The 24,386-nt window shown below is 45.3% G+C and overlaps 3 protein-coding genes, 1 non-coding gene and 1 pseudogene across 6 annotated transcripts; 2 read left to right on the top strand and 3 right to left on the bottom strand.

Moving 5' to 3' along the window:
• Positions 1 to 153: 153 nt before the first annotated feature.
• Positions 154 to 5,980, top strand: LOC112883585 (TORTIFOLIA1-like protein 2). Its single transcript, XM_025948908.1, has 8 exons — positions 154 to 339; positions 1,122 to 1,896; positions 2,317 to 2,511; positions 2,603 to 2,705; positions 3,298 to 3,941; positions 4,472 to 5,179; positions 5,266 to 5,447; positions 5,546 to 5,980. The coding sequence occupies exons 2-8, from the start codon at positions 1,270 to 1,272 to the stop codon at positions 5,601 to 5,603; spliced, it is 2,517 nt and encodes an 838-aa protein (XP_025804693.1). The 5' UTR covers positions 154 to 339; positions 1,122 to 1,269; the 3' UTR covers positions 5,604 to 5,980.
• On the bottom strand, positions 5,849 to 10,544 carry LOC112883586 (protein STRUBBELIG-RECEPTOR FAMILY 5-like). The gene is made up of 16 exons (XM_025948909.1): positions 10,278 to 10,544; positions 10,043 to 10,181; positions 9,826 to 9,897; positions 9,679 to 9,744; positions 9,518 to 9,589; positions 9,343 to 9,414; positions 9,125 to 9,196; positions 8,971 to 9,036; positions 8,658 to 8,723; positions 8,321 to 8,580; positions 7,884 to 8,155; positions 7,309 to 7,574; positions 7,071 to 7,191; positions 6,859 to 6,995; positions 6,547 to 6,703; positions 5,849 to 6,400 (listed from the first exon to the last, which is right to left on the bottom strand). The coding sequence occupies exons 1-16, from the start codon at positions 10,381 to 10,383 to the stop codon at positions 6,266 to 6,268; spliced, it is 2,079 nt and encodes a 692-aa protein (XP_025804694.1). The 5' UTR covers positions 10,384 to 10,544; the 3' UTR covers positions 5,849 to 6,265.
• A 91-nt stretch (positions 10,545 to 10,635) lies between these two features.
• Positions 10,636 to 10,708, top strand: TRNAE-CUC. Its single transcript has one exon. It is a non-coding gene; the product is annotated as a tRNA-Glu (tRNA).
• A 102-nt stretch (positions 10,709 to 10,810) lies between these two features.
• On the bottom strand, positions 10,811 to 15,294 carry LOC112882044 (organic cation/carnitine transporter 7-like). 3 transcript variants are annotated; one of them, XM_025947012.1, is made up of 7 exons: positions 15,202 to 15,218; positions 15,029 to 15,106; positions 13,857 to 14,125; positions 13,340 to 13,577; positions 11,615 to 12,155; positions 11,324 to 11,526; positions 10,811 to 11,241 (listed from the first exon to the last, which is right to left on the bottom strand). In XM_025947012.1, the coding sequence occupies exons 3-7, from the start codon at positions 14,123 to 14,125 to the stop codon at positions 11,017 to 11,019; spliced, it is 1,476 nt and encodes a 491-aa protein (XP_025802797.1). In that variant the 5' UTR covers positions 15,029 to 15,106; positions 15,202 to 15,218; the 3' UTR covers positions 10,811 to 11,016. The 3 variants fall into 3 exon arrangements, with proteins under 3 accessions (XP_025802797.1, XP_025802796.1, XP_025802798.1); XM_025947011.1 differs by lacking the exon at positions 15,029 to 15,106 and having other exon boundaries at positions 15,202 to 15,294; XM_025947013.1 differs by lacking the exons at positions 15,029 to 15,106; positions 15,202 to 15,218 and adding an exon at positions 14,305 to 14,364.
• Positions 15,295 to 19,039: 3,745 nt separating this feature from the next.
• On the bottom strand, positions 19,040 to 23,096 carry LOC112881200 (annotated as a pseudogene).
• Between the last annotated feature and the right edge of the window lie 1,290 nt (positions 23,097 to 24,386).

The raw sequence follows: 24,386 nt of genomic DNA, 5'->3' as shown, positions 1-24,386 counted from the left end.
CAGGGAGAGAACGGCGCGGGTGAGGAGAGGCCGTCCCCCGGTGATACCGCCTCGGAGACAGAGAGGTCAGCGGAGGGGGAAGACTATTAGTCCTCGGAGTTGGCGCTCTCCTCCTTCCCCCTCCCCTCGGTGTGGGCACGAGAGAGAGAGAGAGAAAGTATAGAGAGAGAGAAAGTGAAAAGGCCTGCCAATTTACATGATTACCGCGTGGTAAGTTTGGAATTCAAATCGCTACTAGTACTGGAAGAGGCGAGGCTTCCATTCCAAGCCTGCGCGGCGCTCCTCCGGGCGGGCTCTCGCACTCGCGGAGAGATCTCCGAGGATCCCAGCTGCCCCCCTGTATGTGCTGTTCCTCCTGCACCTGCTTGTCTTACGCGGTTGCGCATAGTCGAAATCTTAGTTTCGCTACGTGATTGAGTTCTTTTTTTTTTTGGGGGGGGGGGTGTGAGGCGTGGGAGTGGGGATGGGTACCGGCGGTTTCAAATTTCTCTCCCCAAGGTTTGGTGGCAATATCATGCTTTGTTTTTTAGGCTGCATTCGTGTGTGATTTTGTCTTTCGCCCGGATGGGCTCCAGTTGCTCTCTGATCTCTAGATTCCAAGGGTTTATCTGTTCTGATGTAGTGATGTTCAGCAGTTCGTGCAATGTGCAAGTGTAAGCGTGATACAGGGTGTGGTGCTGCTCCAGCTCAACTCAAGTTACTGACCGTTCAGTTTTGGTTGGCTGTTTTTTAGTCAGTTAAATTCCGTTTTGATGCATTTCTGAATCCAACTAGTGTTGATTTACGGGCAATTAAGCACCAACTGTTTGATGAGCACAGATTCGATCTTAATGTGCGATAACCTGATTATTTTCAGAGCTCAAATTTTATTACCTCTTAGGTGCAATGTTAGCCTAAACGGTAAACGCTAAACAGTCGGTCATCTACCTTTTAGCTATTTATTTGGACTAAACGGCCATTTAAACGGGTTAAACGGTCATTAAATGAGGTAAACGGCTGATTAAACGGACACGGCTAGTTACCATGTAGCATGTATACGGGCTAAACGGTCATGTAGGCGAACAGTCTTAGGTGTATATACCTGATCTCTCATTTGAGTTCCTGTGCATTTTGTGTCACAGACAGGTAAGGAATGGGTGGGGAAGCTACAGGAAATACAGTCACCGTTCCCCCGGTGGAGAAGGCATCGGCCCTCTCCTTGTACGTTTTCCTGTGAGCTCCCTGCTAATTTGTTCACGGAGCTGTATCTTGTGAGAGCATTAGACTACCATGATGAAGTCCAGTGCGGTTACTTCGAAAGGCAAGGCCGTATTTGAGCTGAAGCACAGGCTAGTCCAAGCTGTTAACAAGATTGCTGACAGAGACACTTACCAGATTGGATTAGATGAGCTTGAGAAGATGGCGGATACCCTGGCCCCTGATATGATCGCCCCCTTCTTGTCATGTGTGGTTGACACTGATGCTGAGCAGAAGAGTGCAGTGCGGAAGGAGTGCATCAAGGTGATTGGCACACTGGCACGCTTGCATGGGAACCTACTGGCACCACACATGGCGAAAATGGTGTCCAGTGTAGTTAAGCGCCTGAAAGACACCGACTCAGTTGTGAGAGATGCATGTGTTGACACTTGTGGTACCCTTGCAATGTGCGCTAGAAGTTATGGGGATGGTGGTGCAGCACTGGTGGCATTGGTGCGCCCCCTGTTTGAATCATTGGGTGAACAAAATAGATATGTTCAGGCTGGGTCAGCATTGTGCTTGGCGAAGGTTATAGATGAGAGCAATTACTTCCCTGGACCTGTTCTCCCACAGATGCTTGTCCGTGTTGTTAAGCTGCTCAAGAATCCTCATTTCATGGCAAAGCCTGCTGCAATTGAATTGATAAGAAGCATTATTCAGGTTTGCATTCCTGCTTTTGTGTAACCAATGCCATTCCACTCTTGACATACTTTTTAATGTCTACAGATTACCTTGTTCACCTGATCTTGTAATTAGTACCATTAGACAGAAGCATTCTTCTGTGTGGCAATATATGTTCCTTATTTAATGGTTGCTCAGTTAGTTTGCCACAGAAAATACTGCAGTCTTCCTACAAAGTCAAATGTCTTTATTACTTCTTCGATTCTAGATCATGCATCAGATTGCTAGGTTGACTGGTATCTATACATTATGTAAATTCAGCAATACTTCTTAACATCTTTTAAGAAGTAATCATCATCATCTTCAACTTGGCAGTTGGTTCCACTTCTACAGCTTGTAACTGCCAGTAAGATCTTACATTGTGTTACTGTCCTTTTTTGCTTTGCTCCCGCTTTTCAGGCTGAAGGTGCTTCTACGGAGCAGGTGTTATCATCAGCTCTAACAAGTATTATGGATGCACTGAAGAGTAGTGACTGGAATACAAGGAAGGCTGCCTCTCTAGCTCTTTCAAGTATTGCTGTCAGTTCTGGTTATTTGGTTGCCTCTTTCAGAACTTCCTGCCTTCGCTCCCTTGAGCGTAGTAAATTTGATAAGGTACCTTATCCCTTCTCTCCATTGTACCTGCGCAAGTTAAGCTGTAACATATTTTTCTAATGATTTACTGACTTCATGCCTCCTATTATAGGTAAAACCAGTACGTGATGCCATTATACATGCAATTCAGCTGTGGAAAGCTATTCCAGGGTCTCATACTCCTGAACCATCGGAAGCTGGATCATCAACAAAAGGTACAGAAGATGTTCCTTTAATTTACATTTAACAGTCGATGTGAGCAAAACAGTTATAACACTATTTTTATTTGTTGATTGCTTTCAAATCTGCTAATCCTTATCTTATTGTACTTGTTCATTCACCTCATTAAGAAATTTGTTCTATTACCAAATATAAAGCTAATCAAACACACCTGATGTAGCTATATGTAAGCACCTCTCTTCTTGTTTGTTGACTCTTCCAGCATTATGCATCTTAACTCTAGAATCGTCAACCAAAAGAATCAAATAACTAAAAAAGTACTCTAGGTGCCAAGGCAGCAATGCTAATGCTCTTAGATGATTGCTAATATGGATGCTAACCTTTTCTTTCTGGGTTCTATTTTTCAAGTTTATCGTGTGTTTACATGGCCATCCAAGAATACCACAATACCATGATATGGCCTTCGTATAGTTTTTGATTAACACATGATGCTGCTCACTAATGAAGATCCTTCTACTAAATTATTTGTTACATGACCTCTGCATTATTTCTACATTTTTTCTGTCATTAACCACAGTCACACAATCAGCTTAGTTTCTATTGCCAATCATTTTTTTTTTCTCACAGAGAACTTCTTTGGTGACCGTCATGATGCCAGAAGTATACATGATGGTGGATCAAGAGATACTTCTTTTAGGAGAACAGATCATGGGCCTTCTGTATCTGTTATCAGTGGCAGTTCTATCAATTCAGCAAAGCGGAGATCTCCTTTGTCCATCAACAAAATAGCCCTAAACAATGCTGCAAAAGTGCATCACTTGAAGTCTGGTGATTGGCGTGTTGAGGTGTCAGTTCCAAAGCAGAATATGATGCCATTGGCTGATATTGATGAGAAGGGGTGCAGTAAAGTCTGCATCCTAAAAGATGCAAAGAGAAACACATATGAAATCGTTGATGAAGACAGTAAGTTTGACTATGACATTGAGGATGATAAACAAGAATGTTCCTCTGTGTCAGAAGTAGCCAGCAGGAGTTGTGAGACAAAGCATGTCACTACTGCTCAGGAATGTGTTGAAGATTGTGAATCCACACAGGTTACTGAACGATGTCCTAGGGGTCGAGAGAGTAAGAGCATAGATTCAACAGTTACAGATGTTACTGCACATGGCACACATAGTTGCTGTCTGAATGCCATGAATGAATTGGCACTTATTAGGAAGCAACTTCAAGAGATGGAAAGGAAGCAAGCAAATCTTTTTGACTTGTTGCAGGTAATTGTCATATTTGAGTAGTGAAGATCTTGCCGATTTGATTTGTGTCTATGTTCTATATTTACCTAATATGGCGTAAGTATATTTATAGAGCAGTGTGGTAATCTTGTACGTTTTAATGCAAGGCTATGATTTCAGTCATGGGGTGCATAATATCATTTCAAATTAACTTGCAGTTCTGCACTATACACTTTACGTTCTTGTACTAGCCTACTATATTGTTAGGATTCTTGATTATTTATGATTTTGTTGAACACTGGCACCCTGAACTGTGAATCTGTGGTCTTATTTTGGCATTTTGCTTTCTGCAAACTCTGCACTGCCAATTTAAGTAAAAATGGCAATGCATATTGACGGTAAGGATGGTCATCATCAAATTCTGTCAATTTTTTCCATACTACTGCATGTCCGCATCATGTAGGAAAAAGCCATGTGGCATATGCAAGTACAAATGAAGACATCATGTATGTATTATAAAGAAGTGAATTCATATCTTTTGTCAAATGCTTACTCGCCCTGATTAATTGTAGGAATTCATGTCCAACTCTGTGGAGAACACGTCAGTGCTAAATTTGAAGGTGCACAATTTGGAGAATGCTGTAGACAAAACTGTGTATACAATCACTCAGAGTGAAAGCCGGTATCATCTTCCCGGTTCCAAGTTTTTTAAGAACCAAAGCGTTTCTTCTTCACCCAGGCTTTCTACTTCTACATCTAGATCATCTGTGGATGCTAACTACAAGCCACCACCAATTTCACACTTGAAACATGAGAAGAAGTGGATGCATGATCTACCATCTAAGGGCTCAAACATGTGCACTAAAGAGGGAGCTGAATTTCCGAAGGATCATTCTCGCAGCAGATTTAGGAAGCCTGGGCCTGTGAGCTCAGAGAGTAACCTGGGAAGATACGGCCCAAGCTCAGTGAGAAGTCAAGCATCCATGGTTAAAGGGACTTTGCCAGTTTCATTTACCAGTTCCTGTGAACAACCTGAAATGCAAAATGCATTGTGTGCCTCTAATCAGTCTGGTGAGTTTCAAGGTACTGGCGACATGGAGCCTGCATACATGGAAGCCCTAAACTGTGGTGATTATGATGAGCTGATTGACCTAATGGATAGAACTGGACCAGTTCTTGAGAAGTTGTCCTGTGAGACAGCAAATGAACTTCTAAGGGTTATCGTTGGCCAATTTCTTAATAAAAAGTTTTTTGACTTGGCGCTGCCTTGGCTGCAACAGGTAAGTTGACTATAATTTCTTTTACAGTAATGCCCAAGTCTGAAATGCTGCAACTTACTCATTACAAATTTGGACTGCTTGCCCAGTTAGCAGATTTAAGCACGATTTATAAGCCAAGTCAACTTTTTGCATCTGTGAGAGCACAAAAGGAGTTTCTTTCTGCATTGGAGGAAGCTGCAACAAGTGGATCTACAGAACCAGCCATTAGGATTGCCATTGCACAACTTGCATTTAAACTGACCAAAGCTTTTGAGGTTAGCCCGTGCAGGTAATCTTCATTGCCAATTGACAGAGATCATACATGTCTCATCAGTTCTACTACATTTGAACTTCTTGTATTACTGACACATCATTCTGCTTCTGTAGGAAAATTTCAGCTAGAGTGTGCAGAGGAAATGAAACTATCATGGCCACTGCGATGTGAAATATTTCTCACTATTAGAGATGTAGCAAATTTCAATGATGTAATCTAGTGTATGCTCAGGCCACGAAGCAGTGCTCTTTTCAGATAAAGGACGAAACAGTGCTTTAGTGACCAATTTCTTTTTTCTTGTAGCCCTACAACCTTCACGATGCTGATGATCTGTTTGATTAGTGTGTGAAAGACCCGAAGATTTCTGCATAACCATTGATAGTTTGCTAGTTGAAAACATTTGTGTTTGAGCTCTGTGCTGTAGGCCTGAATTTCCATTTTGCCATTTGGCATGACAACGAGCCTATGAGTTTGTGCTTGATGCTTGTTCACAAGGTCGTACAAATGTTTATGAATCATCTATCACCTAGAAATACTATTTACCTGCATATCACTGCCTGCAGCATCAGATCTGTGTGCTTTACATGTGGTAAAAACAAGGGGAAGAAGAGTTCAATTCAATTGCTATATCACTACTCACTACAAGAACATGTGCTCTCATTTACTTTCACTAAGTTAACCAACTTGTTTGTTTTCACACAGTTTGAGCAATCAGATTGTGTAGTAAAGCCTTTTTTCTTTTGTACAATGGCATGACAAGAGCGGCACATCTAAGTTCTGTTTCAGAGTTTCAGCAACAGGACGGCAACAAGATGGACGCAGAAGCAGAAGCATCACCAGTCTGAGTCGTCACTTCGCTGTGAGATGCTGCGGAGGCCGCCCATCCTCCTGCTGCTGGTGGTGCGCTGGACGCATTGGAGCAGCGATTGCACCACCTCTGATATGGACGGCCGGGATTCTGGATCCGACTGCAACACCACCAGAAAACCAATGTTCAGAGTAATTCAGAGTTTCGGAGCTAAATTTGTTTCAGGTGATCCATGGCCTTCAGCATTGAAGCTGAAAGAATTCATCACCGAAGGAGGATCCTCTCTGCGTATTTCTATCAGTTGACCTGAACACAGCGAGCGAGGACATCGGCGAAGCGGGACAGTGCTTTCGGCGGATACAGGCCACGCAGAGCAGGATCTGCCAGAGCTCCCAAGGCGTTGCTGTCACGAAGCTGTGGAGTGACAAAATTGACCAAGGACTGCTCCGTTCTAGGCTTTGAGCTGCAGTCACAAATAACATCAGAAGATGAACTGCAGTCATGCTCCTGGGCGTTGCTGACAAACACAATGTTTCGTAGGCAAGCTTTGCCTGCTCTGGAATCACAAAATGTGCAGTCCAAAGTGGAAGGAGGCTATTCTTTTTTTTCTTCAATTACCTGTCGTAGGGCTTCCGACCGGTCAATAGCTGAAGCATGACGACACCGAAGCAGTAGACATCGCTCTTCATAACGTAACCTGATGACCCTGGGCACTCTGGAGGATTGTACCCTGGTCCCAGGCTCTCACTTGTATCCTGCAGAGAGTTGATATCACGTTGCCTTTACAATCATACCTGTTCATCGAATGCAAGAAGAGACAGTACGCAAACCTCATAGAAGTATGCAAGGCCGCAGTCGGTGAGGTGAGGGTTGAGGTCAGCATCAAGCAACACATTGGATGCCTTTATGTTCTTGTGGATCACTGGTGGTGAACAGGCGTCATGTAGGTACCTGAACCAACAAGAAGTCTTAACACTTTTCTTATGAACTCTGAACATCGTACCCCTCTGTGCCTGACGATGCATACAGAATTCTGGAACTAGGCTTAAATGTTACTTGGCAACTTACTCCAGAGCACTAGCTGTACCAATAGCAATCCGCACTCGGGTGTCCCAGGTCAGTGGCTTGCTGTAATCGTCAGACAAGTGCAGGAAGTCATAGAGGGATCCATTCATATGGTAATCATAGACCAGCATGTAGTGCCCAGGCTCTGAGCTGTAACCAACAAGCTCAGAGATGTTTGGATGGCGCAGCTTGGAAACGCTGTTCACGAGATCCACGAAGTCACTGCTTCCTGAGAAGCTCAAAGGATCAAACTTCTTTACGACCAGCACCTGAAATTTTTTTATATGATGAGAGACGATAAGGACTGTGGGAATGCAACACCTACAGTCGATATGAAGTTCAAACCTCTAGATCCTACTACAAAAACATATTGGATGCCTATTGTTCAGATTAATAGTCAAGTTTGGTTCGACTATTTGATGCTAGTATTGTTGGGAATAACTGATGAGTAGCTTGAAACATATATGGACATAATATAGTACATAAAACTTAAAATTTTGGATGCAGAATAATATTTGTGTCATACTTGCAAACATATTCCTTCGCCATGGGTTTAAGGAGGCATGGTAAGATCTTACCCTTCCATCGGTATATTTTGCCTTGTAAACGCCACCGATTGTCCCCTGGCCTAGTAGCCTGCTACTATGGAAGTTGCCAGTGGCTGCTTGCAGGTCTGATGATGAATAAGTCACAAGGTTGATTGGATCTGTGCTCCGCCTCGAATGGTTTAGTTTGTTCTCGAACTCATTGTCACTAATCGACTTGCGAGGCACTGCAGGTGGTGTCCTACTGCTTAGTGACGAAGAAAGCTCCAGTGGCTTCATGTTGACAGCTGAAGATTCCTTATGAGCTATACAAAAAAAAAAAGAAAGCAATATGTAAGTGTTCATCCCTGAGATGCCGCACAAATCATCTGGGAAGGAGGCCTTTCTTGACTCATCATGATTTAATGACGGGCGCACAATGCATAACTATATAATTTTTTTAATTATAAAACATATCATGAAATAAGTACCTCTGCCGTCATCAACTAGTGGGGCAAATGATCTGTTGTGACCTGAGTCGTCCATGAGGTAATGAGATGAGGCAGAGGAATGGTTTCTCTTCAACACAGACAAGAGAATCAGAGCAGCAAGAAGCACCGCTACCACTATTGCTCCGATAACGAAACCATTTATTCCACCGCCACTCCCTCCACCTGAAGAAGCTCCCAGTGTAGAGCCCTTCTCCATACCAGGGGGAGCTGATCCGGACGACCACTGGTTCCCTCCAATCCTTCAGGATGTGTCAAGGACTGTTAGAATTTATCAAGGGCAAATAATAGGATTATATTGGCTGGAATTACTACTTACTGTAGATTGTTAATGTCTTTTAGTTTACTTGGGATCCACCCGGTAAACTTGTTGTTCTGCAGATTCCTTGAAATAAAGGGGAAACCGTTATAGCCTAGTTCTCAGAAACATAAGTGCATTTTTCAGTAAATATGCACAGTATAATATAACGAGTATCTGTTACATGCTTAAAATCTGGCAAAACAGTTTACAGCTATTGGCATTTTACTATATTGTACTGCTGTGCACAGCACCGCCACACATACGTTCGGAGTCATGAATTCATGATAGAAAAATTGGTTTTAATGCGATATTTACTTTGAGATATACTTACAGATCCTCAAGTGGAAGTTTGGCCAGAACATCTATATGACCACTGAATTGGTTGCTCTCCACATTCCTGGACACATTTTTGAAAAGAATAGCACTCATTGTAGATCTGGAAGAGCACGCAGGTTACTAGGACGTGTAAATTTCAGTTTCCTTACAGTGTCTTGAGGTTTCTTAGGTGCTGAAAACTCTGGGGCAGGCTACCTGAGAAGCGGTTGAATGAGATATCCCTGATAAAACAGTTGAGGTAAGTCATACAGGTCATCAAAAATGGGATATAGAAAGGCTTAGTGGCTTACTACAATAACATCTTAGCTACTAGAAAATAAGTTGCTGTTTCAATTGCCAAGAACTTATAATTTTCTGCTTAACTTACAGTGTTGATAGCTTTGGAAGCTGTGAAAACATATCTGTCAACTGCCCATTTAGGTGATTCTTGCCTAAATTTCTGTGGTTCAATAAAATAGGAATTAGAGTGATTAATGCAAACAAAAATAATGATCGTGTGAAGGGAACATAAATAAGAGCAGAATGCGAATTGGAGTTCCTACAGTGTTTCCAGATCTTCCATTTGAGATATTGAATAAGGAACTCCTCCATTAAAAGAATTTCCATAAAGATTTCTGCGTTGGAAAAAAATAACAGGAAAGAATGCTCGGATCAGCCTGAACCCAGGAAACTGTAAATGGACGCGAGAATAATGGAAGCTCACAATTGAACCATGTTTGGTGGAAGCTGGTACGGAATATCGCCGTTGAGATTGTTATTGCTCGCATCGCTGTACTACGTAAAACAAGGAAAATTCAACTAAGTTGCATTACTACGATGGTCAGTGCAGGAAGTCGCTATGGCAACTCACAATTTGGTTACTGATTTCAAGCTTGATAGCTGATAGCCTAGCGTGCCGCTTAGTCCAAGCCCCGCCAAGTTACTGCTCTAAGCAATATGGTTAGAGAAAAAAAATGCAGTGAGTATGTTGCATTGCTAGAAAAAAGGCTCTTAGGACTTTACCAATCATCTTCCCTCTTTTGCTCCAAACATATTGTTCTAGACAAATTTTGAAAGCAACTACGTACATTTCTGTCACAGACTTGCCGCTGCATTCTATTCCCTTCCACTCCTCGTCGTCGCCACAGGGATCGCCGCCGCTTGATTTCCAACCGGACAATTGAGATGGCTTGTTCATGCTATTGAACATCACATTAAGCGCCGCAACTGAAATAGTGAACCAGCAATGCACAGAATGTTCAGAACCATGACCGATGTGATGCATTCACGGAGGGAAGAACAATAGGACTTGCCGACCCTCACCGTCAGGCTGGTCAGTCTTGGCCACCGCAGCCACCGCCACGGAGAGGAGGACGGCCAGCCCGACGAGCTGCGGCTGCGGCGGCAGGGGGCGCCGTCGCCGAGCCATCGTGCGCCAAGGGGAGCACGGCGCGTCTCAGCTGAGAGCATGCAGGAGACCCCCACGCGCGTCACCTGGCCTCTTCTCCTCTCTCTCATGGACCGTTGGTGGGAAGGAATGCTTTCTAAAATTAGGAAACGGAGGAGGAAGAGATGGTGGCGGCCATTGAAGCTGCGAGAGTGGCGGGAGGCCGCTATTCTGTATAAAAGGTTGGCAACTCTGATCCGAAGAAATAAAAAATCAGTGATGCTCCTCACAACATCCGTTGTAGTCTAGCTGGTTAGGATACTCGGCTCTCACCCGAGAGACCCGGGTTCAAGTCCCGGCAACGGAATTTTTTTTTGTTTTTTCGCCATTTTTATATATGGACAACTTTGAGTATACAATATCAGTTGTGAAAGTGTTTTTAGATAAATTTTGAGATGTTTAGAGTCCAGACTGCAACTATCTTAAGAGAACAAGACCACGTCTCAAAACATCAGTGTACATCTCTATTGAAAGCAATTTCTAATCAGTTAATAATCTCATGACTCCTTTACTCTTTCTTTCCCTTTGCATCCTCTATCAAAGAACGGACAAAACAAAATGGCCTCTGGACCTTGATTCTGTGTGTATCCCACCGAGTCGCAAAACTATTCAGCTCTATGCGGCGATGTGGTCGCTCAACTTTCGGCCACTTGTTTCCAGGGGGAAGTACGACACAGCGATGCCGGAGACCAGCATCACTGTGATGAATATCAGGATGGCTGCCGTCTGGTGGCATGCGTGCACCAGACCAACGGCCACAAGGGGGCACAAGATCCCACCAAAGCGAGCAATTGAGCTCGCAAAACCGACACCAGTGGCCCTGACTGCAGTTGGGTAAATCTGCAGGGGCATAGATCTTCAGAGGTTGGACAAGCGAGTTATGTAACGTAATGAAGTATATGCTCTTAAAGAGTAACCAGACCTCAGGGGCATAGATGTGCAAAACAGTGAAGCTTGCTGAGATGCAAACCCGCGCGCCGAATAAAAAGACGGTTGTGAGAGCTTCTGTCTGAGCGAACATAAGTGGAGCTATGCACAGGCAGCTGATGTAAAGCATGGAAGACATCGAGAGCTTGCGCCCGATCTTGTCCACGATGGCAGCAGACAGGAGGAGGCCAGGGACCTCTGCATCATTGTTGGCCTGAATATGAATAATTTCGAAGACATGGTTTCTGAAGATGTTTTGTTGACCATAGGCCAATAACACACGTACCTCCAAAGCTGGTGATGAATACATTTCTATAGAGATTTTCATCATTTATGTGGGCTGCTGTGGTCAGTTCTGCTCCCTCTTCTGATCCACAAATCCTATTTCCATGATTCAGTTCTGATGTTAGCAGAACAAGACCATAGTACAAGAATGCATGACCAAGAAAAACTGTCCAAAGTAGAAGACTTGATCTGATTAAGTTTGGAGATAGAAGCTTCAAGATGGCATTGAGGCCTCCAATCTCAGATTTGGTAGCAAGATCACCAGTATTATGTTTCTTAGTTGTTACCAATTGTGCCGTTTCTGAGGAATCCCCAATCTCATGAAGCTCTGTCCGATGGCCAGAGACAAGTCGACCAGAGGGAAGAGTAACACGGTTCACTCGCGCCATTGTTTCCAAAACATGAACTGCTTCGGCTATTCTACCCTTCATGCATAGGTATCTTGGTGACTCCAGTGTCACTGGGTAGAAGAGTAGTAGAGCAAATGATGGCAATGATGAAAGTGCCAGCAGCCACCTCCAGCCAAAAGCTGGCATAACAGCCTGCAAATTAAGCAGATAAGTAAAGAAAATTGTGGAGATTTTGGAAATAGCAATAGTCACAGATCTGAATGAACATGCATGTCATTTGACCACTTATGCCAATATAGTGCCATTAGATATATGCATATATATTACCATTGATGTCAATGTTCGCTTCATTAAAACTATGTACGAACAAAAGACCAAAGCACATCCTAATCTTGAATTACAATTGCTGTAATAAGGACAGCAGAAGAACATCTGCACATGGACCTGTGATATGCAGCCAATGCCCGCAGACTAGCATACCTGCTAGTACCTGCTAGCATAAGCTGGTAGCTTGACAAGCCTAGTTAGTGCCATACTGCCATTCATTTGTTTGCGGTGCATCTGTCTACTTGAATCAGGGACCCTCTCCACCAACCCTTCCCCTCGTCTCTCCCCTCTAATCTTGTACACTGGTTGCAGGTATTAGCCCCACAACCTGATGAAAGCTCCTTGGATGATTGGTGGGACAAGGTGAGAAGCAGGGTGGATGGCCCAGTTAAAAAGGGGCTTAACTCAATTATAATCTTGGTGGCATGGTCGCTGTGGAATCACTGCAACCGCTATGTGTTTGATGGACTGCAGCCAAATCTGAATGGACTTCTTTCATCCATCAGGGAGGAGCTGCACCTGTGGGATATTGCTGGGGCTTGAGGAATTGCTCACATCCTCGCCCTGCTACCAGCTGGTTAGGATAGTGGTCCTGGTCTTGGGTCTGGCCCAAAGTATAAGGGTAATAGAGTGATAGTTTGTGTGTGTGTGAGTGTGTGAGGGGGTTTTTCTACAGGTTTTTTCCCTGAAAACAAACAAAACCTGTGTACTGGGTGTTCTCACCCTCTTTCTTCTTAATATATTGATACGCAGATCTCCTGCGTGTTCGAGAAAAATCTTGTACACTGGATCTATTCCTAACCTAAATGGAATATATGCAGTTCTGCGTGCTAAAAGAAAAAAAAGGACATCTGCACTGAGCAATCAAGATGGCATGCTGTGTAAATAAATAGAATGCAACATCCACTGAAGCGTTTACCCATAACCCCGATATTTCAGAAAAATCTGATATTCTATATGTTTAGCCAACTAAAAATATCTCAAACAGCTAATGTACATAAGGCAACTTGGAAAATTTGATCTTAGTTTTGCTAAAGATACTGACTTACCCAAGCAAGAGAAGCTTCCATTATTGTGCCAACAGTCCAAAATGCTGAGAACATAACCATCCAAGTTCCTCGGTTAGGAGCAGGGATGAACTCTAGGAACCAAGAACCTAGAACTGGTCCACCACCCAGTCCGACACCGACCATAAACCTCAGTACAATCAAAGATAAGTAATTTGGAGCAAAAGCGCTAAGAAGACCAGCCCCACCAGTTACAATGGCTGTGAAGTTGAACCCAACCCTGTAGAGAAGTATAAAGGGATCTAGAATGAGCAAAAATTAATTGCATGTTGGAAAATGGGAAACTATCACTGCGTAAAATGTAGATATGGGAAACAAAGAGGATATTCAAGGATTAGAACTAAATCCAAAAACTTCAGCATGCCTAGCTTAAGCTTCTTACTGACATTTGTGTGCGATTACTCCATTATGGTTGCAAAAGATTGCATTGCTTAAGGTTAGAACAACCATAATAAAATCCCCACAGCCAATGGAAAAAAGGAAGTGAAGAAGAACCTGCCTTCTTCCATAGTTATCTGAAACAATGCCCCAAGCATATGCTCCTACAAGCATCCCCACGAAGACAACACTTGTTATGAGACTTTCTGCCTGTGCAGAAAGCTCCCATTCAGCTTGAACCGATTGCCCAACAAATGACAAAAGCATCATCTCCATCGCTTCAGAGATTTTAGCCATCCCGGAGTATGCAAGGACAAATGCGTGGAATTTCCCAAACCCCATGGACACAAGGGCCTCATCCACAGTATAAGTAGATACACCATCCTCCATCTGAAATAAGCAAGCAGAAATGAAGAACAGATGTGGGGATGGGGGATATGGACTAAGCTTTGCTAAAATAACTAAAGACCACAGTTTTCTGTCCACTGGTAAATAACTAACTCCATAGTCAAACAGAACAAATGATGGTCTTTTCAAATAAGAAGTAAAACTTCCGCTGTTGCATAGACCTGATATTCACAGCGCCAGAGATCCTGATCGCATATCAACCTGCAATCTGGATATCACATATACCAACAGCAAAAAGGAAACCTATATGAATATGATACCATCAGTTAACCTTCTAAATTCATATATAACTACTCAGTTTGGGAAGAACTGAATTTGGCACATAAGAACAACATGTGCTTCTAAATTGTAACAACCAAGTAATTAGCTTACTGCTTAACTGAGAATTTCCAATCCTCTGTGAAAAGGCACAGTAATTCTTTGCACAGTCCAACTAAAGTGGGCAGCTTTTGCTTACTAGTACTGGCAAATAAGGTTCAGATTTGTCTCCTCAAGCGAAGAGTGCATCACAAAAACAGGTAACAACGTGGACCAAGATTAACTTCCGAATAACCTAAACAGTAAGGACATCAAAATAAAGCTCAGATTTATCTCCTCAAGAGAAGCCTGGCACAAAAACCGGGAACAAGGTGGACCAAAATTAATTTCCGAATAATCCAAACGTTCGGGATATCAAAATAAATCATATTTCCAACTGAGAACAAACTACTGGTCAACTGAACACCGTGTCTCCCCTCCCTCGGGAGGGGGGAAAAGAAGAGAGCCTGCAACACTGAATCGGGGAATAAATTGCACCGTGGACTCCCGTTACCAAATCCAGAACCAATCCCCACTAAACTGAACGCCTAGACGCAAAGAATCCACTGAATCATAGAAATCCCATACCGGAGAGAGAGAAACCAAATCAAGAATTGCAGCCCGCGTAGCGGGAGAGGGGCGGATGGGATCAGCGGACTCGCCAATCTAGCAAGCAGGTTACGAGGAAGGCATGAATGGAGGGGGCTCGATCGATGGCTAGGAAGAGGGGGTGAGAAGCGGGACTGGTAGGTGAAGGGTACCTCGTCGGAGCCGGCGGCGTGACCAGCGCGGCGCCTCCGACTCTCCGGGAACGTATAGAGGGCGGGGCGACGACGGCGACGACTGACTGACTGGGGCGGCCCACTTTTTTTAGACTTGTCGTTTTACACCTTAGTACCTCAAGAATTGCGATATTTTTCGTCCTATGCACAAAAGTGACACCTTTTCCCGTTGGATTTCTTGGCGAGTTTGGTATAACAACAACAAATCTTGGGTCTCACACAAAGAAACTGAAAAGTCTCACTCAATCCCAGAAGTTTTATGAAGTTTATACTAGTACCGTTTGAGTATTGCTAAAGATTCATAGCCATTTGAGTTATCATTCACCGTTCAATCTCAAATCAGATATATGTGTAGAGTAAATAAATTATATCAGTTTGTAGCATTAAATAGGTTCTTTTATAAGGTCTATTTGGAAGATTTTTTGAATGGATGGTTCAACCATTAAATCTCACATTATATTTTTTATTTACTATTAATAAAACATCTGATAGATACAAAATTATTTATGGCATACATATACTTTGATTAATTATTTGTCAAAACTTGTAAAGTTCAAATATACGTCCTACGAAAAGAAAATGAGGTGTCAATGACTCAGCCATTTGATTCATCTCACCACTGGAATCAAATATGTGTAGAGTAAAATATATTGTATCAGTTTGTAGAATAAAAGATTATCAGGGTGCTTGGTAGAGCTGGTTGCAGCTGCCACTATGGAACGGAGAAGAGCGGGTGGTTCTTTACTGAGCCGCAGCCGATTGGGCCTGGCCGCAAGCCTGCAAGTGGCCATGCAGCTGCAGCCGATGAAAAAGCAGAAGCGAGCACAATATATTTGGATTTGGATTCTTCAAAAGGATGGTCGGACCATTAATGTGTATTTGGATTTGAAGGATTTTTCTTTTTTCTTTTGCGGGTGATCTGAAGGATTTTTCAAAAGGATGGCCGGACCATTAATTTCTCTTGCATTGCTACGTAATCAACATTCATATATTTTGAGTTTTTCACTAATCATTGGTGTAAAAAAACTTATGAAGTTTGACCGTTTCAAATCTTAATACACCCTATTGAAAAGGAAAAGGAGATGTAGATTTTTGTTTCTTTTCCCCCTCGAGGACGGACAATCAATAGTGTACTCAATTTTGCAAGACGAGAGAATGCAAAGTCCTTTGGGTCAGGTCCTCGTTCCTTCTTTTTCTTTCAGATCAGAGGCCTCCTTCCTGCGCGCCGTTTGGAGCACGGACCGGAGGTCAGCAATCAACAGAGCGAAAGATCAGATCACCAGCAGTACACTGTACCGATCATCGTTGACTTGTCTCGCAAAGCTCATTAAATTTCCAAGAAAAATTCTCAGCCATACGCTCCTGATTGGATGGCTAGCTGCTAGTCGGCCAGCCGCACACGCACGTCGCGGTACTACGTGACGTCTGGGCGCTGGGCGCCGGCCATGAGAAGCATGGGAGCTCAGCGCGAGCCGGGTCACGCGTCGTCCGGCTTGCCGCCAAATGGCTGGAGCACCCTGCACCCGCCGCATTTTCCGCGGCCGGGTAACAGCACCCCGGCGCGCACCGTTCGGCTTTCCCCTCCGCTCTCCTCCCGTGTGTTTTCTTTCGGTTTCGGCGGCGCGCGCGCGGGGCGATTAGTAGGTTAGAGACGCCACGCCATTCCCATGACGCCAACCGAACCCGGTCGCCGGCCGACTCATCCCGCTCGCGCGGGCGTATAGATAGCGCTGCCGCGCCGCGTGCCGCCCCGGCCCCGGGGCAGCTGAGCCTGCCGCAGCCAGCCTATGACGACGGTCCAGCAGGCGCCGGCCGGCAGCTGATCGATCGATTAGCTTAATTACTAACTAGTAACCACGCCATGCGGTCGTCGTCATCGTCGCCGGCGTCGCGGACGCGGCTGCTGCTCCTGCTCGTGGCGGCGGCGGCGGCGGCGGCGGCCTGCTGCATGGCGCTGGCTGGCGCGTGCGCGGTGCAGCGCCCGCCGCCGTCCTCGCCGGTGCTTGGCGTGGGCTCCTCCCTGGTGGCCGCGCGCGCGAACCACGGCTACCCTGCCGGCGGCGATCTGCCGGGCGGCGGAGCGGCGGCGGAGCAAGACTACGGGTTCGTGGATCCGACACCGGACACGCGCCGCCGCGGGGGGACCGCGCCGATCCCGCACGACTGACCGATCGATGATCGTGTCGATCGGCTCATGATGTACTTACTGTATGTTCCACTTGCATATAGATACATACATACAGAAACCGTATATAGGTAAACGTATACTCCATGTAGCATCTTCTTTCTCCCTTTAGCATGCAGCACGTACGTATATACTGTACTCGAGCTGCTGGCTAGCTCCTCTGCGCGTACACAGTTGTGTGTATCAGTGTATAACAATACCTAGCGATAACTGTGAGGCCGAAAATGTTATTGATCAAATTTCCAAGTACTATTGATAACATTTAATGATCCTTATAAGGTAGCAGAGCTTTCTATATGATTTTAGTTTAGGTGAGAGAATCAGTCTTTGCACTGCCACGATTAACAACGACAGAGTTCTGGTGGGCTGCAGTTGGGCCAAATGAACTATAAGGCCGAAAACTTCACTTATTCATTCATGTCAAACGACTGCAGCTTCTTTGTAATACTGGATAGCAGAAGACAGCCAGCCACATATGGTACATACTACCACACATGGTGAATGGAGGAGATACAAATGCTTTCTAGCATATTACGAGGCGCATCATTATCTTTTTTTATCTTAACTTCCTTTAAGTACTAGTACGATCTTTGGTAGCTGGCATAGGGATCTTGTTTAGGTAGAGATGAATTTGTTTCAGGCTCTGCCATCTTTCTTCCCGCGGGAAATCTTGAGAACAGCCGGGATGTGGACGTTCAACAAATACAATCTCCAATTGATGCAGTTGGTATTTTAGAGTAGAGTAAAATACATGAATAGCCATTGCACTTGTTAGCATGTTTTAGATCAGCCATTGTATTCGAGCAAGTGTAAATTATGGCCATTAAGTTTGTCTGACTACGTCAGTATCATTATTGGTTCGTTAACGGTTAATCACGCATATATTGATGATGTAGGATAGACTTTCGTATCTTATCGTGCAATATGGTAGATCACAACTCATATATTTCTATTGATAATCTATTTTTTCTTTTATACTATCATCTTCCCTACTTCTTTTTAATTTTCTTCTATAATATTTCTGTGTAGCCTCTTATAGTGACTGTGGAGGGAGGACCGTAACAAAGACGGTTGTGTTGTCAGTGGTGTTTGGCAAGCCTTAAGATCCATGAGTAGGAACACACATCCATATGCGGAGTAGGTGACCTGGGGCAAGGTTCAACGCTTACTTGCATACCCTGCCTATTTATCTATTCTTTACCACTGCCTAAGCTCTCTTAGCTCTTCCCTATTTGACTAGAAATAAGAGAGCCAGGGCGACGAATGGAGTACATTTAGTAGATTGATCATTTACCATTGCTTAGGATTCTTAGGCCTATAACTATTTGTCTAACAAGAAAAATGATACCCCAATCCATGTCACGATTTGGTCATGCTAGATGATACGACACGGTCAAACCTAATCCATATCATCCAGTTATGTAGTATTAAGAGAAGCCAATTGTTATATTAGACTAGTGAAGGCAAGTTTAGTGCCTAGATTTATAGCTTACTAAGTAAAATAGCCAAACTGACATACGTCAACAAATCTAATCTAATGACCATAATTTACACTTTTCTAAGTCTGGTGACCAAATTGAAACACGTCGACAATTACAATGACCATTTTATGTATTTTACTCTTTAGAGTACTTATATCATAAGCCTCACCATGCCTTGAAGAAGGCAAACGAGTTTGGCCAGAAGCATGAAGAACTTGTAGTTCCGATTGAGCTTGCTGTGGAACTCCGATAACAACCCACCGAGTAATAAGTTCACCAGGTACAGCATCTGCTCATCACCACAAGATTTTAAAGACTCCGTCGCATTATTGCGATGAGGGTATTTGTTGGAAAATATGGATTATTGGGGTCCATAAATGCCTTGAAGCAAAATGTCAAAATGTGTACCTGGAGTGGTGTTTTATACGCGAGAACCATGCATGCGTGGAAATAAGGGTATCTGGTGAACAATAGGAGCTTCTTATGCTGGATGGTCCTCATGCCATCCCTCACGCGAGGGTTGATGAAAAAGTAGCCGTGTGTTGACTCCTCTAGAAGGTAACATTGCAGTGGATTTTGGTGGGCTGAGGTCACATGGTAGCGAGCTGCCATGGCTACCATGGCAGCATTGGCCACCATGTCTCCAGGTATCTATAAAAGATTTAAACACTCTCACTTGTGCTTCCTTTCTGCTATACCGTATCGAACAGTACTCACCGCATCGATTGCGCCACTGCGATCGCCTATGAAACATGGAACGGTTTGCTCATCGTAGCCAACGACCAGGGCATCAATTGTCCTGCAACCAAAACATGGTGCAGTGGCGACCGATTTAATTTGGACAGGTAATGATGGTCAGTTTTGTTCCTGAAGATGAAACGATGCTTTTGCTGATAATTGTGGTCAGTTTTGCATACCTAGTTCCTTCTATCCATCCGGGAAACGGTTCCTCGAAAGTGCTGGTTACAATACTTGGCCGTACTATGACATCCGGGAGGTCTTCCCTTACAGAGCCAAGCAACATCTCCCCGCTAGCCTTGGTGAACACGTAGATGTTGGGCCAGCCAAAATGGTTGGCCCTTTATTAAGAGAGAAAATGGGGTTGATTAGCCGCAGGTCACTATATATTTATTCACTTGATGAGAGGATTAAGAAAAAGGATGTGTCACCAAGTATCTAATGTATGTTTACGCATGTCGTATATACGTACTGCACATATACTTCTTCAAGCCTAGTTCCTCCATGGTCTTCTTTTCTAACTGTTGTGAGCTAGTATCTTCAGTAGCAGAGTGTGCCGTGAGTGTTGCTTTCACCTCACTAACTAGCTCGAGCTCTGCTTCAATGTCCAAGTGGCAGTCTGGCTTGGGTGTTTCACCCATCCGGATCAGTTTCTCCGGTAGCAGGCCTTCTTGTTCACCGGTTAATACATAAGCTACTCATCAAGAATCAAGAAAATTAAGATCATCAGCACGCTAAGCATCCTAATAAGTAGCTAAGTTCATGCATAGCTTTGCTTATTTGACTCACCGGTGGAAACATGGAGGAGCATTTTGAGACCGGCACACTGCTTTGCGAATTGGCAAACGTTCATGGATGCCAGAGCGACGTCGTACCTGCGCACCGATGGATCCGTGGATAGTGTGTGGTGTAGCACGCACAGATTTGAGAAAACTTTCAAGATGTTCCTCCATGTGCGTGCGTACCTCTCGTAGCAATTGGCGGTCGCAGCTCCATTGACGATAATGTCAACCTCCTCCGCCAGCTGCTTAGCCTGGAAGCTGTGGATGGAGCCCAAGGTCCTCATGTCTGATGATGCCCGCCAGCTATAAAGATGCGGGGGCGCGTGGCTTCTGTGCCTGCCGCCGCCCGCATCTGTCTTGATCTGCAGCGCACTGTTCTTCCATCCAGGCTGATGGATGATGCAACAGCTAGTGGCTGTTCATTGTAGACTACTAGACTTGTAGCATGAGTACGAGTACAGTAGATAGTACTAATACATAACCCCATATACCCAAGGGCCAAGGGCCCAAGGCAGTACTCAGCTAGCTTATATTACATAGTCTAGATATGGTGGTTGCCAGCTGGCCGGTGACACAAAAGTTGGTTAGAGATAGGCGGCACAAATTCATTAACAAAGGCCACATTTGTTTTCCGAACGAACAAACAGAGAGGCGGTGGCGATGCACGTCGGATGTCGCTGCCGGCCGGTGTGCCTCGATCATGCCTGCGCTCTACATTTGATCCAGCTTTACTTTTTGAACGAACCATCAAGCTCGTCCTACGCTTCATTCTACTACTTGTCAAGGTAAAAAAAAAAAGTTGTGACCTTTTCTATTTGAAATAAAGAATAGCTTTTAGACTTGTTGTTGGTCAGATAAAAAATAAACCATTAATACTTTGACTTCGGACAGACTTTAGCTTGCAGAGCCCCGCGAGCCAAAATTGGCTCCTCTCACAGCAGGCAAAAGCTTGACAGCGCAGACAATGAGGTGAATTTGCCACCCATCCAGACAGGGGCGACGCTGCGTTAACGTTGTCCTTGCCTGGTGCACATGCACCATGTTGAAAAAGAAAATTCCTACTAGTTAGCTAAATTTTACCATTAACATTGCAGTAGCTTCCTTCTATCCAATGGAGAGTGCACCAGGGTTAGTTCTAATCTAGCTTCGTCCCTGCATCCAGACACGTACGTGTAAAAAAAAAATGTAAGTTTCATTGGTTTTGTCCGGATGTAATATATGATTGTGTTGATGTTGTTTTACTTATATATATAATTTCTTTGCTACGTCTCCGATGATCAGGCTGCCACTACCACCGTGCTTGATTACTACATCTGATCATTGATGAAAGTGGGCGTGGTAGCTTTAATTTGTTTGCTTATTATTAGTATCCGTCCCTAAAGTTGATTTCATACTAGTATAGCTAGTACACGGGCCTTGAATTAGGTAGTTGAAAGTTATGATTGAAAGAAGAAACATATAATAATGTGGCACAGCACACCGGGAAGCATTAATTTTCAGTAGTGCAATGTGAAAGCAAAAGCTGCCGTATATAGTTACACTTAATTGGCAGACGCAACTGTAGTAGCCACAACTGATCTGATGATGATGGTATACTTTGCATCTGACATCCGAGGACATTCAGGCGTGTAATTTCATATCTGCCTCCCCATGCTTGCCACAGAGCTTTGGGGTAATGGATTGGAGCGCCCGTGCTTTGGTTGTTAATTACTCCTTCCCAAGCAGGAAAACTAAAGTTTCAAATAGCTGGCTATAACTGCCGCTAAACCCAGCTATAATGCGGGCTAAATGCTAGGTATAGCCCGCTAAACGCCATAATATACTGCTACTAAAAGTCTTAGCCGGCAATTTAAAACCATTTGGAAAAAAAAAGACCGTGAGGAAGTCCCAAGGCATGGTGGCGATAAGCTAGACTGAAGAATAAAAAAAAAATTACTTGGGCAAATGAAAGGGAAGTGCCAATATGGATAAACCAACCCTGCTTAGCGTTGATTGGGCCAAGCGGCTGTGCGAACCACTGGCCCATGGGCTTGTCAACGGCAAACCAGGGATATAGGAGACGGCCCAGCGGGGAAATGCTGTGGACATCTCAAGGACGGAGGATGGATGGAATGGAGAGCTTTTTTCAAAAAAGGGTTTAAAAAAAATTAAATTCGAAAAAGGGGTGCCAATTTGGAAAATTTCTAAAAATGGGTACCTCCCGCCCGATCAACGGGCGGGATGCGTGGGGCCGGAGACCTCCCTCCCATCCAACGGGCGGGAGGTGCCAAATTTTTTTCTAAGCCCCTCCTGAGGGCCTCTTCGCAAATAAATTTTTTTTCTTATTCGCAAAGAGATCCCTGACGCGGCCGTGGGAGCATCCCGCCCGCCCAACGGGCGGGAGGTTGGGGACCGTACAGTACGGAGGGGCATCCCGCCCGTTGGGCGGGCGGGAGGTCCCCCCAAAAATTCAAATTAATAGTTTGTTCTACCAGGTAGTGTCAGTGTTTGTTCTACCAGGTAGTGTCAGTGGCAAACAATTATTTTTAGTGCCAAGAAGAAACCTGAGTGCCTGGGCACGATATGAAGTTTGCCATAGAACTGCTTGTGCACTCCACATCCCTCCATGAGTGGAGGCGGGGTGCAGACATACGTGGACGTGGACGGCTTGTCAGGATCGTATGACAGGGACGGGTGGTCAGGCAGCATCGCGGAGATCACCTAGAGCTTACCGTGCGAAATGTTCTCGAGAACGGGTACCAAGGCTGGGGCAGCCGGAGCACCGTCGGCACCGGACGCCGCGCGCTCCGCGTCGACGATAGCAAGCACCGAGGGGTGAGGCCGGCCGACGGCGTGGTCGTCTGCACCTCCCGCCCGCCCAACGGGCGGGATGTCTTCGGGAGGGGTGTCTTCGTAAATAAAAAAAAATTATTGACGAAGAGACCCTCGCGAGGGGACTGGAAAAATATTTGGCACCTACCGCCCGTCCAACGGGCGGGAGATATCCGGCCCCACGTCTCCCGCCCGTTGATCGGGCGGGAGGTACCCATTTTTGCAAATTTTTCAAATGGGCACCCCTTTTTCGAATTTAATTTTTATTTTAACCCCTTTTTTAAAAAAATCATGGAATGGAAGGGAGGAATACAACCATCAGATTCTTCTTCAGGGATGCGGCAGCGGCTGAGAAGTGCTGCGGAGGAGCTTGCTGCTGGTGCCGTTCGACGAGAGCGTCCTCCTCCCTGTGGCACATAGCCCACGCCATGGACCTCTGCTTTTTCGCCACGCGGGCTTCGACTCCTTTCCAAAGAATCTCTGACGACAGTGCGGCTGCATCCAGAGAGAGATATATCCAACTACCTGCTCCACCTCCACCTCCGTCCTGAGTTCCTGACATGCTAGCTGCTGCCCGGCTCCAGGGAGGATCTCTTCTCTCTGTAGCCTGCGATGATATCGAGCTCATCATGCTCCAGAACGACGATGAGCTACTGCTCGACGAGAGGACTCGCAAGCCACGGCAGCTTCGATTCCCAGGCTATTTGTTTGCCGACAGACAGTCCAGGGCCTCCTGCTCCGAAAGCGTTCACGCTGGCTTCGGTGTCGACCCGTCGCGCGGCGTGTGCTCCACCGCCCGGCATCCGCAAGACCATTCTCACCGAGTGACTACCAAGGCCATCGTACGCGCCCGCCTCTGCGGCGTTCACCCTCGCCGCCAACGGCGCCTAGCTCGTCGACGGGCTCACCATGGTGCGCCGGACATGTTCCAGCTCTCCTGGGATAGTGTGATACGGCTGCTGCAGCGGGCTCGGCGGCTGCCTGCCGGGGATGCGCGGCACCTGCGCCTCGCGTTCCAGGCGTGCGATAGCTGCGCGACATCATCCTGGAGGCTGGACATGTCGACATCGAGTCATCGAGACGGCACGACACGGGAGGAACCCGTCGAGGTCGCCGCGGCGAGCTCTGGCGCGGCCGGCATGCGGGCGGCGGCGCGGCGCGCGGTGC

The sequence above is a fragment of the Panicum hallii genome, chromosome 2 (assembly GCF_002211085.1).
Source record: "Panicum hallii strain FIL2 chromosome 2, PHallii_v3.1, whole genome shotgun sequence".
NCBI lineage: Eukaryota > Viridiplantae > Streptophyta > Magnoliopsida > Poales > Poaceae > Panicum > Panicum hallii.
Note: the sequence above shows the minus strand (reverse complement) of the source record. Positions and strands in the feature narration are given on the sequence as shown.